Below are 16,813 nucleotides of genomic sequence, written 5' to 3' on the forward strand. Positions count from 1 at the left end.
GTTCCGTCTCTCTGGAGACTGCCTTCAAAACCAGGCTGCCGATCCTCACCTGTATTTCTCAGGCCACTTGTTAGCAAGTTTGGCTAGCGTCTGAAATGGTAGGAGAATAACAGCTCTCCCCATTTACATATGCAAAAGGGATGAACCGTCATTAGTGTCTGACATTCCTCCCAAGTACCCAGGGAGGTGAGTCAGTATCGTAACTATTCATTAGGAATTCATTAGGCTGTGCTTCATGGTGTCGGTTGTGGACAGAGCTGAGAATTCAGCACTGCCCACATTCTCTCCCTTTCGAATCCAGCCTCCAGCTCACTGTCTAGTGAGGATGTAGTTTGAGTCCAGTATTCCCATGGAATGTGCATTCTATCTGGAGCAATGACTATTAAGCATATGTGACTTCAGTCAACTTATTTAGGCCTCTGGACCTCATAAGGTAGGAATAATACCCAGTGCGGGCAGTGCAGTTACTAAATACGATCCTGTAGGTCAGCAGTCCCCAACCTTTTCGGCATTAGGGACCGGTTTCGTGGAAGACAGTTTTTCCACGGACCGGGGTGGGGCGGTGATGGTTCGGGCGGTAATGCGAGCGATGGGGAGCGGTGGGGAGCGGCAGATGAAGCTTTGCTCTCTCGCTGGCTGCTCACCTCCTGCTATGTGGCCCAGTTCCTAACAGGCTGTGGACTGGTACTGGTATGCGGCCCGGGGGTTGGGGACCCCTGTCCTAGAAGACCCAAACCATATTTGTCCCTTTAACACAAAGGGCTCTTGGTTGTCTGTAGTCGTGATTAATAAATAAGAAGTTGAATCAGACAGCTAACTCGTGGTTATCCAAACTGTGCTTGGCATAAGTCTGTCCTCTTACATCTTCTTGGTTTGCTGATTTCCTTTGGGGCTCTTATTATTCATTAGAACCTTGGCCAGAGTCAGGGTGAGGAATGGGAAAGGAGCTGAAACTCTGACCCTTCTCATGGAAAGCTTGGGTGATAAGTTCAGTCATGTTGTTATCAAAGAATGTTCACATCATTTGGTTGTTGGTTCACTTTTTCTTTCTTTGAATATTTATTATGCCAAGTACTGTGCTAGCACAGGGGATACCTATGGTGACTGTAGTAGTCCTTGCCGTCAAGGACATTGGGATGTGGATGGGGGGAGTGATAACAAACCAACTTAATCTAAGATCTCTTATAGGTAGTCTTTGGAAACACAGGCGATGAATGATGAAGTTGGTTTCCTTCAGTGTTAACGGTGGAAACTGAGGCACATGGCGGATACTGTGTGGTCCAGGGTTACTCGGGTAAAGGCAGAGTCCTAACTTCCAGTCCACCTCTTTTCTTGTTGCCTCACAGAGTATGAAGATATTGGCTAAAATAAGCTTTATGGATTTTTTTTTTTAGATCCTCAACGTTCAGTGACATTTCCCTAATCATGAGGGTTAGTTAAAACTAATACTTTTATTTAAGAGCTCTTAAATCACCACTAAGTGGGTGAGATGCTTACATTATGAGAGACCCACAGGAATTAATATAAAGGGAGCAGCGATTCCTGCGTCCTGTGTCATACCCCTTGTGCATACGTCCTTTGGATAGAGTTGGTGTCAGAAGCACCTGCATTGACCATCTAACCTCCTTCTTCCCCTAGACTTTTAAATCAAAATATGTACTGGTTGAATACTATATATATGTATGTGTGTGTGTATGTATGTATATATGTATACACACACACACACACACACACACAAACACATATATATGTATAATGTTCATCATATAAGATGTCATTCCAATGTGCTTATGTTACCTGTCTTGAAATGTAAGTGGGTAATCCTGAAAGAATGATTCATTTAGGCAGTGTGGCTATTAGCAGGAATGTTTGGGCCACTGGTAACATTTCTTTTTGGAGTTTATTCCATTGTGGCTGGGAAGAGTTTCAGGAAAAAAGGAGGTTTTAGAAAAGTGTTAATGATGGAAACTGAGGCACATGGGGGCTACGTGATATATAGTACATTTTCAACCAAAAACATTTTCCCTTCTCTCTTTTGTTTTAGGCATTTGTTTAGATTTAGGGTTATTCCCCTCAACGAAACTTCCCAGAAGAATATGAAAACTATTGATTGTGTGCATTATAAGTGCAGGCGTTTGTTACCAATTTAAATTTTCCATTTAGGCATCTGAAGACCTTAAGGAAGAGGATCCTTCAAACTTATTTCCCAAAGGGAGCCATTAGGGAAGCTCCTTCATTTCTTTACCATCCCATTATCAGTACGTGTTTGGGCATCACAAGGTCCATACCACTGTCTAGAGATGATGGACTTGAAAACGTCATCTGTTCATGGTTTTTCAGATGATAGAGCACCTTCATTCATTATCTCACTAAATCTTTATGGAAACTCCATGGGGTAGAGTCCCTCCACTACTTAACGATTTTTCTGCACTGGGGTTGCATTTAATTTATTATTTTCATTTTATATAAATTAAAACCTGAGTCTCTAGAGATTACCTAATTTAGTCTGGGCTGCGTGGCTAATGGGTGAGACAGGTTTGGAATCCAGATCAGTTTGAATCTTAATACCATACACCCCACCCCCGCTGCCCCCTCCACCCCCTCTGCCCCACAATACTATGTTCTTCATTTACTGAAGTGAGTGAAAGTTGGCTCCCTTGCTCAAAGGGTGTGTGAGGAGGTGAGGACATCAGCTCTGCAGGCACAGGTATTCTATGCGTATATCACTTGATTAGATCTTATTGTTGGTAATAAGCAGGTGCTTGTTAGTGTACATTCAGAAGCCACAGGTAGATTGAGTGGTAGTTAACTAATTCCACACATTTTTAGGATGCTCCTAATGTGTGGCTGATTCTCTCAGAGCCACTAGATACAAGGATGGTTTCCAGGATGAGGTGGATTTTGAGCTGGGCTGGAAGGGAACTGAGGGATGGAATTTGGTATCCAGTACAGGGAGCTTTTCTCAGCCAGTCCTAGTCTTGTGATTGGAAACTCTGCCCATACAAGGCCTCATCTTACAATTGGGTTGTAAAACCAAGGGCCTGTAGAAGTCTGTGGATTATGTATCTGGTAGCTTCTGGGGCTGTGTCCTGGCCCTTGTCCAGAGTAGGTAATTCCATCCTGCTGAGCTCCAGTTCACCAAATGCAAGAGCCTGGACATGGAGTTCTTCTTCCCTTTACAATAAATGAATAAAAACATGTGAGCATTTAGAGCAGCGCCTATGCTTCCTAAGTGGATGGATCAATTGATGCTAGTTAATACTGCATTCCCCAACAACCAAGGAGTTGTGACCCTTAGCTTTAGAGGTAACTTGAAGGGGTTGTCTGCAAGACTCTGCTGCCTGTCTTATGAGGCCATCTACCACTTGTTGAACTAACAGGAAATTTTTCCTTATGTTGAGCCATAATCTTCTTTGGAACTTCTACAAAGCAGGTCTAACACCCTCCCCGTGTGTAACACCTTCAGAAGTTGTTTGGTGTCTGAGGACATTAAGCTTGGCAGTTATGATTCAGAAAGATCTTACCAGTTTTGAGCCACTGGCCAAGGCTAAAAATAATGGAATTTAATAGAATAGATATAAATTCCTGATTTTAGCTCCTAACCCAATTGATCAAGAGTCGGGATTCAGGAACAGCACTTGGAGGGTGGGAGCTTAGAAGTTTTATGGATCCTAAGTCCACCTCTGAGTGTCATTTATTGAAGGTTGTGACAAACTGGGCTGGGCAAGAGGGATGATGTGAATTGTGTCTAGTCTGGAAACATGGTCAGGAGACTGGGGGCTGCTCTGGTCATACCTAAATGGGTGTCTTCGGGGAGATTTGCTTCCCCAAGGCATGGATAGACCTCAAGGCTGAATGATTAGAAGTTAACCAGGAGATGGGTTTTAGCCTAATAGATGGAAGAATTTCAACATGTTAGTACAAAGGAGGTGATACTGGGAAGGTAGTGGGTTCTTTGTTATTGTTATTGGTGATGTTCATGCATAGACTGACCAGTTAATGAGATGTGTCAGAGGGGACCTCAGCTATTGAATTAGGGTTGTTGTGTTTTGGTCTGGAGACTCTGAGGCTTTCAGTTATATGGTAATGTTTTTTTTTTAGTCAAATAAAGTTCCCCTGGTCCCCTGGATTCCATCCCTCTACCATAGTGGTTGAGCGCTGGACACAGTTTAATCTTAAAATGTGGCTCTCTGGAGTGAAGTCTTACTGCTGTGAGCTGCCTGGAGCTGAGGAATTGGCCTGTGTTTTTATATGTGTCTGGTTTTGTTCGTTTTGTTTTGTTTAGTTTTGGGGTAAGGTGGAGAGGGAGAAGGTGAACGGCTAGTCACCGCTCCAAGAGTTCACACATATTCTTATAATTTCTCTAATAAACCTCTTTGGAGCTAGACTCTAGGGTAGCGTGCAGCTCAGCTCGGATTTTATAAGACTCTGAGATCCCAACCAAGAAAAAAAATGTAATAATTTGAGAATTCAAAGGCCCACACTGCAGGCATTGTAGAGTTCATCTGGGGGTCAGTCACAAAACCCTTTCTTGTGGCATAATTTATATCTTTAACATTTGGCAGTTTTTAAAGTCCTGTGTCAGTGTACATGTGTTGGTAAGAAGTAGTAAATATTTTGCTGACAAGTTCTTTGAAAGATGGATCAGTGGCAGCGTTCAAAGGCAGATAACCTGAGGGTTTCCTTTATCCAGGTGCTGCCAAATCTAAAGAGCTGTCAGGATACGGAGCCAAAAGCACCCGTTGGTTATACCATTTATTGTGTAATGTTCCTGTGCCTCAGACTTTCTGCACCTGGGATCTGTAGATATACACAGCGGGGGAAGGCAGGGGAAAAGGGTTCAGTTGGGAGAGAGAAGGAAAGGGCTGGTTCTCAGAGGTGCTGGCTCTCAGAGGTGACTGCCCTGGGATACAGAGCAGTGCCTGGTACCTAGTAGGGCTGCCCGCATCTGCTTCCCTCCTGGCCGCCTTTGTTGTAATGTTGCATGGACTTGAGGCGGCGGAAGGGGGTGGAATGGTGGTCACACTAAGCTCTCCCTACTCAGGCCCTGCGCCTCCCCTCTTCCAGTCAATCCCCAGGAGGAATTCTTATCCCCCTTTTGGGGAAGGCTTTGAATAAATGATCTGATGCCTTTTCAACAAAGGCATATTGATATGTTAGTGTGCAGACAGCAAGGGGTACTGGATTAGATCATTTTCACATTGGTGTTTGTGCCACTTTGACATTTGTTTGGAATGACCATAGGTTACATGCATAATTTAAGGAGAATAAATCTTTGGGAAAGATTTCTTTTGGTTCTGTAATCTTTAGTGCTACAGAAAAATAAACGAAAGCCTCCCCCACAGTTTTCCTGTGATCAGGAATTCCAAGGAGGCTACCAGATGAAGTGCCTCATGTGGGTGTGAAACATTTCTTCAGATGTGCTGGCTGCTTGCAGTTGTTGCAGGGAAGGAAGGAATTGGGGACAACTTGGTTCCAGCTTCAGGGTTACAATCTAGAAGCTGAGAGTGGCAAAGTGACCTAACTTGTACAGTGTAAAAAGCCCTGCGGATAAATGCTATAGAATAGCAGGTCCAGGTCTGCTGGCATTGCTGTTTGTAGAATGAGTATTTGTGATAAAATAATCTCCCTCCTTCTGTCTGCCATTCTGCCGCCATCTTGCTTCTTGGTGATTCCAGTGACAAATTCTCGGATGGTTTGACATTTTAGAGTTATCGTGCTAATTGCCACAGTGAGGTAGACGCCTTTTGTTTTACTTTATTTTCTTTTAAACAACTTGTTCTGCTCTGGAGATTTGATTATCATCGAGCAAAGTGCTCCTGGTAGATAGTAGGTACTTAGCAAATTTTGCATGATTCATTGTGAACTTGCAGTTCAGAGCGAGTACTGTTCTCAGATGAAAATTTCCTCTCATCTGTGAAGATTATCCAGCTTCTGCCTGCTGTTTTCTTTCTGTTCCTAACGTGATACATAGGAACAAAAGACACTTGGATCTCAAAATTCCATATTCTCTCCTAGGAGTTATTCTCCAAGCAAAGCTGGTGACTGAAAAGTCTGCAGTAGAACCAGCGAGAGCAGTATGTTGATGGTTACCGTGTCCTTATACTATCTTTTGATTTCTCTCTTAGGTTTATTTTCTTGAAAAGGCTCCAGGCTTCGGCTTGGAAAATCCAACCGCCAAAATTGAGCCCAGCAGCTGGAGCGGCAGTGAGAGCCCTGCCGAAAACATGGAAAGGATGAGTGACTCTGCAGATAAGCCCATTGACAATGATGCAGAAGGGGTCTGGAGCCCCGACATTGAGCAGAGCTTTCAGGAAGCCTTGGCTATCTATCCACCATGTGGGAGGAGGAAAATCATCTTATCAGATGAAGGCAAGATGTATGGTAAGTGATTTGAAATGCTCCTTTGAAATGCTGCACCCTGCTTTTGTGGTAAGGGGTCAACGTAGCTAGCCTTCTACTGAGATCCATTCCTTGTATTGGGTTGAATGATCTTTGTACAATTTTAGTTGGCCATCCAAGGGACTGAATCTCAACTGAAGAGGAGAGTCAGTAAAGGACCACTGGGAAATCATTCCCTGGAGTTTCTTCTTCTTCTTCATATCAAAAGCTCTCGAGGACCAGATAGGAACAGAGGTAGTTGCAGTGGCATATGCAGACACCAAACGTGGGGACTAATTCTTCTGAATGCACGCCCCATCAAAAGGAAGTGCTGCTGCCTAGCTCCAGATAACTGACTGAAGCTCCGTAGAAATGGGGCCTCGTGCTGCCAAATCTAGCAAGATAGATGTTTATATATGAAATGTACTCATTTTTAAAAGCCAACATTTTTTTTTTTTAAAACACAACCCTGTATAGGCCATATAAAACATGCCCAGGGACTTGATCAGACCTTTGAACCACCAGTTTGCTGCGTTGTTGCCAATTTGCAGTTGAATGGCCAGACAAGGCACTGACCCCCAGGCTACTCTGACCAGTCTCCCTTTCCACATGGGGACCCCTCACAGTGCATTCAAAACTCCAAGAGCACCCAAGAGGATGAGACCAGTTGACCAGATGGCTGGGGATGCCAAAGGTGGCAGCAAGCACCCATCCACTAGTCTGGGGCTTGTACACTGGGTTTGGACCTTCCCTGCACCTGCTGTAAAGGCTTCCAGCTGCTGACCTGTACTTTCTGCCTGCTTACCTTTTGGGAAGCAGATGGCAGGTGGTTGCATATACATTCTGCTTGTCTAATTGGGCACGTTAAGTTGACAGTTTGCACTGTGGCTGAGTCTAAAGAGATGCAAACAAATAACCTAAACTCAAAGAGAACCGGCTCAGCAGCCTAGCGGAGGTTGTTAACTTATCATGGGAGTGATTTATTTCTAAATAATTTGAAAGCTTTTCCATAATAGGGTGTTGTACCTTTAATACCACACCTCCTCTATCAGGAGCCGTAGGAGGCTGCAGCTCAAACTAGCACCCACTGCTGAGGAGAAGGCAGATGGTGGTGCAGCTGCCACCAGCTGTGCCCCCCACCCTGCCCTACCCCTCTCCAATTTGGATGATGTAATGGAAACAAGGAAAATTTTGCTTTCTGCAGCATTAGAGTCTCTCTCCCTTGGCCAGTCGGTGTCACACACACAGGAGAGAAAGGGAACGTAAACCTTCAGTATTTGTTTTATGTTCTCATGTGAACCTTCGTAGCCAAAGAAGCTTCTTCATGTCTGGTGAAATGGACTCAAGATGAAACATCTCAGCTGCTGTGGGTAGAAAGTTTCAGGGCCTTCGATTTTCTGTGTGCTTGTTTCTTTCCTGGGCTACCCTTCCTCAGCCTGGCTATTTGCTTTCAGTGTCTTGTTTTCATACCTAAAAATACAACTTCCCCATTTTAAAGGCAGAGAAAAGCACTTTAATCTTTGAGCCTTCTTTGAAGCTGATTTTATTAGGAGTAGTGAAGGTGGCTTCAGGCCATTCTACCTTGTACCAACACCCATTTGTTTACCCAGAGATTGTTTTAATCTAAAATACTGGCCTAGTGTTGGACATGCTGGTGGGAAGAACTACTGCCTTTCATTTCTCACTGGGAATATGGGAAAGGAGCTGTCCCTTTAGGAAGCAGGTTTTTGGGCTAGGAATAAGAACATAATTCAAAGCCGGAGTTATTCTTTTCAACTCCAGATTTGTTTTGTTTTTTTCCATTGATTTTACTTTTTAGGTGGCAGCCATGGTAGATTGAACTAATTTTTTTTGTGAAAATAATTTGTGAAAGAATTCTTGTTGGTATTTGGGGGTCAAAGGCAGCAGACTAGGAAAAAGAATTGTGAGAAGCTTTGGATTTGAGCCGTCTACCCACAGTGAACTTGAACAATCCTACCCTTGGTGTGTGTCTGAGTTTTCTCCCCTGTACAAAACGAGGGTAAAGTAGATGATATCCGTGGTCCTTGGGGCGTATATATTGTATGATGCTGGATTTGTGACTTGTACTTCAGTAAGAGTGATCAGTCTGTTGACAAATGTGGTGCTGGTTGTGGAGCATGTCTTTAATACTGAAGGTAATCAGATTCTGAGTGCTTCCTGAGAGCGTGTGTTCTTGACGCATAGATTCTTTTTTTCCTGAAATCCACGTTACATTTATTGACTGTGTTGGTGACCAACCTGATTTAAAATTGGGCAGTCATTTTGAGCGAGTAGCACTAGGAATTACAACTGCAAGGTCATGTGTCCTGGTTAGGAGTGCAAGAGATGGATTTGCTGCAGCGGCCCTGAAGCCATCCCCATGTCTAGGCCACTGCCTTGGAGAGAAAACATTCCCTTCAACTCCCTCTCTTTGGCCAGAGTGGAGGAGCTTTGCTTGTACTGCTGCTTTGGAAGGGAAACGTGGTTATCAGGGCTATGGGAAATGGAGACTGGATCCCTTCAGAGAAGCTAGCCCAGGTGCCTGAGAGCTGCATGGGACCTGCCTGTAACTTTGAGGGCGAGAGAAGGTTGATTTGGGAGCCTCCACGGTGAGGCCCCAGCCACTCGGGAATTGAGTCATGTGAGCAGTGTGGGACCAGAGCTACTGTTCCTTGGCTTCCAGCCTGTTCCCCATCTTACCACACGTGAATCAGGACACAAACCAGACCAGGAGTTGAGGTTTCTGAAGGTCCTAAGAGCATGCTTTTTCTCTTAAGCATTTTGGAAATGAAAACATTGAAAGCATTTTGGATTCCATGGAGTAAAATCAAAATAATTTAATGCCTTCTAGTGAGATACCAAGTGTTTTTGACTTGAGGGGGTTATTCCGGTATTTCTGAGCATCTGTAGAGTATTGTGATGTCACTAATCCTGAGCCTTTGGAGAAGCAAGGTCAAGTGCAGTGCTGATTTATTTTGGTAATGAAGTCTCCTCCGTGGTTGACAGTGGGGCAAATGCAATCTTATAGAGGGGGAAAATGGAAAGCTCTCTTTACTTCGAGGTTTGGGCCATTAGAAAAGATGGCTTAATTTTCCCTATGCTACCTGGGTCGGTGGAGAGGCCGAGCCTTTATGTGGCTGGTCTCCACGTGGCCAGATTATTTCTGCTGGAGGTACCCTATGGGTAGGCAGTTGTTCTTAGGGATTATTAGAAGGAGGGTGAGACCTCTTTGACTGTTCTTAAGAGGTTGCAAGCTCACTCCCTCTCTTCTCTGTGTTTTCTTTTTCCTTTCTTTTTCGTATTTTTACATCGCTGTGTGTCTCTTTCTCTGGTAGATAGCTGTGGAGTAGATAGCAGGAGGACAAGATAGCAGAGATGTTCTTGATCAGCAGAGTTGTCTGGAATTGAATTTCACAGGAGCAGGTCACAGCTTAAAACAAGACAGAACAAAACAGTGAATCATGGGAATGTCTGGATGTGTTTTCTATTGCACTTGAAAACACTAGTCAGGCAGTGTGGTCAAATATCTCTCATAATCAAGTTAGGGACCGGAGCTAACATTCACTGGCTGCTTGCCTCAGAGACACGCAGTGTAGCACCTTAAATTTTGAACTTTGGAGTTGATATGAAGCCTGGCCCTACCTCTTCTAGACATCAGACTCCGGGCAAGTTGCTTTTCCTCTCTGTGCCTCCATTTCTTCAACTGCAAGAGAGATTTAGATAGATCTTCCTTCACAGGATTGTTATAAGAATTCAATGAACTTGTGGTTTGGGATCCCCCTACCACGCTTGAACAGTGTCTGGCATACAGCGGGAGTTAATCAGTGTCTCTGAGTGAAAATAAAGAAGTGCTCTCTGCCAATAGCTGGGTTAAAGGCTTTACACAAAACTTCCGTCTCATGCTCACAACAACATTTTGAGGTGGGTATTGTGATTCCCACTTTATAGATGAGGAAGCTGAGTCTAAAAGGGATAAAGTGGCTTGTGCATGACCAGTATAAATGGTATAGCTGGATGCTTTCAAAACCAGCTCTGTCTGACTCCCAAACCCAGACTCTTTCCACTGTGCTTTCATTCCTTCCTTGCTGGAGGTCATTATAAGTGAATTCAACAAGTCAGCGTTGAGAGTACTGTGTGTATTCCAGCCCCGTACTAAGGGTTGTCAGGGATACAGCAGCGAGCCAGACAGACAAGTCCCTGCCCTCATGGAGCCATCACAAGTTCATTTGCAGGAAGCACTGACCTGAGGTTAGGGCTGTGTGCCAGAGCTTTCTGGGAAGTCTGAGACCCCTTTGAAGATGTTCACCTTCCACTTAGCCTTTTGAAGCCTGTTCTTGGCCACCAGTGTCCAGGGCACCTGGCCCAATGCTGGCAGGAAGAAAGCTTCTCAAATATCGCAGCAGGGAGGATCCTAGATCATAAGGCTGGCCTTGGTGGTGGCCAGAAAGATGTCTGGAAGATTCTGGTGCCCTAGGATCCTACAGGCAACTTGGGCAGAGCAATTGCTGGACAATTGATTTCTCCTTTTGTGAGCAGATATCTTCAGGGTCCTTGCTTAGGAGAGCTCCAGGGGTGCCCCCACTTTCTTACTGGGTTGCCAGGCCTACTGGTCAGCCCTAGAGAGCTGAGTTGTGAGGCATAGAAGAGTTGAGGAGGAAGGTATCGCTGGGCCAGTCCTCCCTGGCTGGTCTTCCCCAGTTGCTGACCTGAGCCCTCCCAACCAGGGGAGCACAGGAGTCGGACTTGCCTCTTTTGCTTACTTCATAGAAGTACAAGATAGAGGAGAGAGGGGGCTGCTTCAGTGAGGTGGTGGCAGAACTGACAAGGGGACATCAGAAGGAGTGCACACAAGCAGGCACAGGTGTGCGCCAGTTCATCAGTGCAGACAAAGCAGCTGACATCTGAGGTCCCCATGCTCCTCCTGCTCTGAAGAACTGGGCAAGGCAGTGCAGAGTCGTCCCTCTGGAAGACGGGGTACTTTCACGTCATTTCTGTGGGGACCAGGAAGGTGGGCTACCTCTGTGGAGGCCCCAGCAGCCCTGATGTGGACATGGCTGTAGAATCTGAGCCCTGTAGGATCTCCAGGCCTTGGGAGAGTGAGCCTTGGGGCCTGACCTGAACTTGTTCTTTCCATTTCTCTGTCTGAACATCATGTGGCATCTTTGATTTCCTCTTTCTGTCTTACCTGTGATTTGGGATATTATTTCAAATGAATTTGCTAGAAATGTGAAGGACAAAGTGCTGTGCCCTTAGAACAGGCTAGAAGCTCCGTAAGGCAGGGGCCCCACCCTGTCTTGCTGGACAGAGAAGGTATCAGTGATGTATGCTGAATATATGCATGTGTGAGTTATTATTTAAAATAAAGAGAGGTGAGTAGTTAAACCTCTGAGCCCCGAGAGGAGCTGGCTAGAAAGAAAGGGAGAAAACAGAAAAAAAAAAAAAAAAGAGAGAGAGAAAGGTGTGTTGGTATATTTAATGGTCTTCCTAGACTGAGAAGGAAGAAATACTGGTTTTTGCTCTGTGTGTTGGCAAATGTTAGTTCAAGAGGTAGGAAGGATTTCTACCCACATAAGCACAGCAGCAGAACAAGGGTTAATTCTGGGATCCTCAGAACACATGAGTAATGGGGGATTTTGAAATAGTTTGGTTCCTGTGAGAATAGCAAAGCCAACGTCATCAGTGTTTGGACTGGGAAGTTTAACATAGTGGGGGTCTGACCTACAAAGGTTTATGCACAAGGTGTGAGCCCTTGTGCAATCCAGGTAAAAAATAGGTAATTAGGATGGCTCAAGAATTGGTCATAAGGGCGAAAAAAAAATAAGAGAGAGAATGTTAAATTATTACCAAGTTGGAAACTTATGCTTTTCAACAGCTTTCTGTGGCAATGGATGAGCGCTGGGATTCGGGAAGACATGGATTCGGGAGTCGTTCAATGAGGGCCTGTGCTGTGCCTGGACTGTGAGGGGGGACTACAGATGTAAAATAATTAAGAAAGCTGACCTGTTTGACCACTTAACTGTGTGCTAGGCACTTTCTCATTGCTTTAGAATGCGTCGACTTGTTTATTCCTCAGAACAACCCAATGATGTAGGTTACCGTGACTATCCCTGTTCTATAGCTGAGGAAGCTGAGGCCTACCAAGGTCGAGTTACTTGCTCAAGGCCACAGTAAATAAGTCGTAGAGTTGACGTTTGAAAGTCAGCTTGATACAACAAGCCAGTTAAGACAACTAACTACAATATTGACATGGAAGGAAGTGTATTCTGTACTAGAGAGATATACGGCTCAGTGGTAGGGCAGTAGAAAGTACGATTGTTTATGATTGGGGAATGCGCAGGTCTATATTTGAAAATGCAAAAGGCTGGAAGAGTCAGAGTCTGAGAGGCAGACTTAGGTGAACTAACTTTCAATGGGAAAAGGCCACTTAGTGTTTTTTTTTTTTTTTGCTTTTAAACTTACTTTGGATTACAGACCCCCTTTGAGAATCTATAGACAGTTGTGGATCTCTTCTCCAAAAAAATGCATGCTTGTGCACAGTTATAGAATTGTTGCAAGGGATTTCTGAAGCCTAGGTTCACATTTGCTACTGTGGGGAGAGAGAGAGAAGGGGAAGGGCATTCAGGCCTAAGGGAGCAGCATGATAAAGGCACAGAGTCCTGAAAGGACCCAGCTCTGGTGCTCTTAGAATTGAGGGTGTATCCTGGAGGGGGATGGCAGATGAACGTAGAAATGTGGGCTGGCACTGCATTGTGGAGGGCCTCGAGTGCCATGCCATGGTGTCCGGCGCTCATCCTGGGGACAGAGGGAAGCCATTGCATGTTTTCAGGAGAGGTGATGTGACTCAGCCTGGGTTTGACAAAGCCAACTCTGAAGGCATGAAGAGAAGTTAGATGACTATTGCAGTAGGCCATTGGGAGAGGCTGAGCCTAAACTTCGGTACTGACGGTGCTGGCAGAGAAGTTTCAGAGGTCGAACCAACAGGATTGGCTGACCAGATGCGATTTGTGAAAAAGAAGATAGAGTTGAAGATGATTCCAGGGTTCTGCTTCTGGGTGGTGGGGAGGACGATGGGACTATCAAATGGATGGGGAGTGGAGACATGAGAAGCAGTTTGTAGAGAGGAGAGGAATGAGGAGTTGAATTTTGTTATGTGCCGGAGGTGTACTGGGTGGCCATCCAGATGAGGGTGATCTGTGGTGTTCAGAAATTCCTGCTTGGAGCTCAGGCAGCTTGGAGTTGCAGGGGTAGTTTGGGGGCTCATCAGCAGAGAAGGGATGAGAATGGGGGATATGCGCAGGCTCACGTGTACTACTGTGGTGAAATGGGCATGGATTTTAAATGGAGTGTCTGTGTGTGTGGGAGAATAAAAAGATTGCCTTTTTAAGAAAAAGGTAGACCCATCAGTGGTTCCCAAATCTGACCATCAGCGGCAGAAGCACTGGAGAAGCTTAAAACGAGACATAACGAAAACAGACTCAAACCAGTTGAATCAGAATCTCTGAGAGTGTGGTCTGGGAATCTGTGTTTTTAAAAGCTCCCTGAGTAATTTGGGTGATCAGCCAGGTGAGAGCCACTGGGCTAAGCTACAGCCTGGGTCCAAGAGGACAGGGCCACATTTTAGAGTTGGTAAAAGAAACAAGTGAGGAGGGAATGAGACTGACATTTGAAACAGTCCTTACAGACTTTGGGTACAGGAAATGAGCTACATTATTCAGTTCATGCTCCCTGTGTACAGAGAGGGAACATTACCATGGCCCAGATTTGCCATGTACAGGAAGAGCCATGAGGTAGTATCTTAAAGGGCATAAAAAGTTAAAGGAAGACTTATTTTAGGACAGGGTAGAGACTTGGCCATTTGGTTAGTAGAGGAGAAAATATATGTAATTGAGGATATATATGATGGAACAGAACCAGGAAGAGACTTTAAAAGGAGTAGGGCTTCTTTTACTCTGATGCATAATGGCAGGAGAAGGGTCCAGGTAGAGGGCCCAGGGAGGGCATAGTGATTGCTTTCTTCAGATGAGAAGTAAGGCCATGTGAGCTGAGGTGGCTTATGGGCTTTTGAAAAATAGAGCAAGCTTAGTAGAGATACTGTGGGGGAATGGGATATGGACGCACGGGGGTGAGTAAAAGAATTGCTGAGCAGTGGAAGGAGGGCCTGAGAGAAGTTGGAGAACATTACTTTCTTCTTTTAATTGAAATTTGCACATGCAATTGTAAGAAATAATACGAAGATCCTTTGTACACTTTGCCCATTTCCCCCCAGTGGTGACATTTTGTAAAACTGTAGTATAATATCATAATGAGGATATTAATGTTGATATAATCCACTGATCTTATTCAGATTTCCCCAGTTCTACTTGTACTCATTTGTGAATGAGTGTGTATGTGTGTGTGTGTGTTTTATTAAGTTCTGTACAATGTTATCACCTGTGTAGGTTTGTGTATCCACACCTCAATGGTACAGAACAGTTCCAACACCACAGGGATCCCCAGGGTTGCCCTTTTATAACCATACCCAATGCTGTCCTGCTTCCCCTGACTTCCCCTAACTCCTAGCAACCATTAGTTATTCTCTATTTCTAAAATGTTGTCGTTTCAAACATGTTATCTAGTGAAATCATACTGTATGTAACCTTTTGGGATTGGCTTTTTCCCATTCATTGTAATTCCCTGGAGATTCATCCAGGTTGTGTGTGTATCAGTAGTTTGTTCCTTTGATTGTTGAGTGGTTCCCTAGTGTGTATGTACCGCAGTGTACTTACCCTCTCACCTGTTCAAGGGTATCTGGGTTGATTCTAGTTTTTGGCTATTACAAATAAAGCTGCTATGACCCTTTATATATAGGTTTTTGTGTGAACGTAAGTTTTCATTTCAGTGGGATAAATGCATTGCTGGGTCAAATGGTAGTTGTGCCTTCAGGTTTTTTTTTGTAGTTGTTGTTTATTTGTTTGTTTTAAACTGCTCAAGTGTTCTTCAGAGCAGCTGTACCATTTTACATTCTCACTTGCAATCTAGGTTCTCTGCATCCTCACCAGCATTTGGTGGTATCACTATTGTTTGTTTTAGCCATTCTGATAGGTGTGTGGTGATATCCCATGTGGTTTTAAATTGCATTTCCCTAATGACTAATGATGTGGAACATCTTTTCATGTGCTTATTTGCCATCTGTATATTCTCTTCAGTGAAATGTCTGTTCATGTCTTTTGTCCCTTTTTTAGTTGGATTATTTATATTTTTACTGTTGAGTTTTGGGAGTTCTTTATTTTAGATATGAGTTCCTTGTCAGGTATGTGGTTTTCAAATATGTTCTCCTTGTCTGTAGCCTATCTTTCCATCTTCTTCACATGGGCTTCCGCAGAGTAAAAGTTTTAAATTTTGATGAGATCCAATGGATTAATTTTCCTTTTTGTGCATTGTACTTTTAGTGTCAAGTCTAAGAACTCATTGCCTAACCCTGGATCCTGAAAATTTTCTCCTATGTTTTGTTCTGAAAGGTTTCTGGTTTTATGTTTTACATTTAAGTCTATGATCTGTTTTGAATTAATTTTTGTACAAGGCGGAGAACGTTACTTTTGGGGGAACCCACTGGCGTTATTATGTGATATATATATATTTTTTCTGCCAGGGGATTATTGGTTTATCCATATTTTGACAACGTCAAGACTTGGGACCTGAGACACCAAGGTGCTAGTGAGTGCATGCTTGCACCAGTCTAGGTAGGGACAGAGACAAGGTGAAGCTGGAGGGGCCGGCAGGTCGTGACATGTGCTGCTCAGAGGCTGTGCACACGTAGGAGATGTGGCGGGACAGGAGGCTGCGGTCATGCACAGGTGAGGAAGCATCTGAGGTTAGAGGTGGAGAGATTTCCAGTGACGAGTTTCAAGGTGTGGCCGCAAATGTGGTCAGCTGATATGAACGTGGGTGATGGCCACTGGAGACACGGAAGTAGGACATGATGAGGCTCATCAGCATTGATTGGATAATACGTTGACGTTGAAGTCCACAGTAGTGAGCTGTGAATTTGCAAATAAACCTACCAAAGTAACCAGTTAGTAGGGGGATTTCTTTTTTTTTTTTTTTTTTTTTTTTTTTTTTGCGGTACGCGGGCCTCTCACTGTTGTGGCCTCTCCCGTTGCGGAGCACAGGCTCCGGACGCACAGGCTCAGCGGCCATGGCTCACAGGCCCAGCCGCTCCGTGGCACGTGGGATCTTCCCGGACTGGGGCACGAACCCGTGTCCCCTGCATCGGCAGGCGGACTCTCAACCACTGCGCCACCAGGGAAGCCCAGGGGGATTTCTTTGAGGAGGACATGACCCCAGGGATATGAATGGGAAGAGTCTGATATTGATATGAATGGTATGGGCCTAGTAAAGAGCAGGTGGCAGAACAGTCTGGCAAAAGGAACATTGGAGTCACAAGAAATTGCTA

At 44.6% G+C, this 16,813-nt stretch overlaps 1 protein-coding gene across 13 annotated transcripts in view; it reads left to right on the forward strand.

Annotated features, from left to right (window-relative positions):
• TEAD1 (TEA domain transcription factor 1) overlaps positions 1 to 16,813 on the forward strand; it is a 264,117-nt gene that overhangs the window by 78,276 nt on the left and 169,028 nt on the right. For all 13 annotated transcript variants that reach the window (XM_029207013.1, XM_029207008.1, XM_029207012.1 and 10 more), the window contains one exon: positions 6,129 to 6,384. In XM_029207013.1, coding sequence (XP_029062846.1) covers positions 6,228 to 6,384 — 157 coding nt within the window. In that variant the 5' untranslated portion in view covers positions 6,129 to 6,227. The remainder of the gene's footprint in view (positions 1 to 6,128; positions 6,385 to 16,813) is intronic.

Source organism: Monodon monoceros, unplaced genomic scaffold (assembly GCF_005190385.1).
Source record: "Monodon monoceros isolate NGI ecotype Baffin Bay Population unplaced genomic scaffold, NGI_Narwhal_1 Super_Scaffold_7, whole genome shotgun sequence".
Lineage (NCBI taxonomy): Eukaryota > Metazoa > Chordata > Mammalia > Artiodactyla > Monodontidae > Monodon > Monodon monoceros.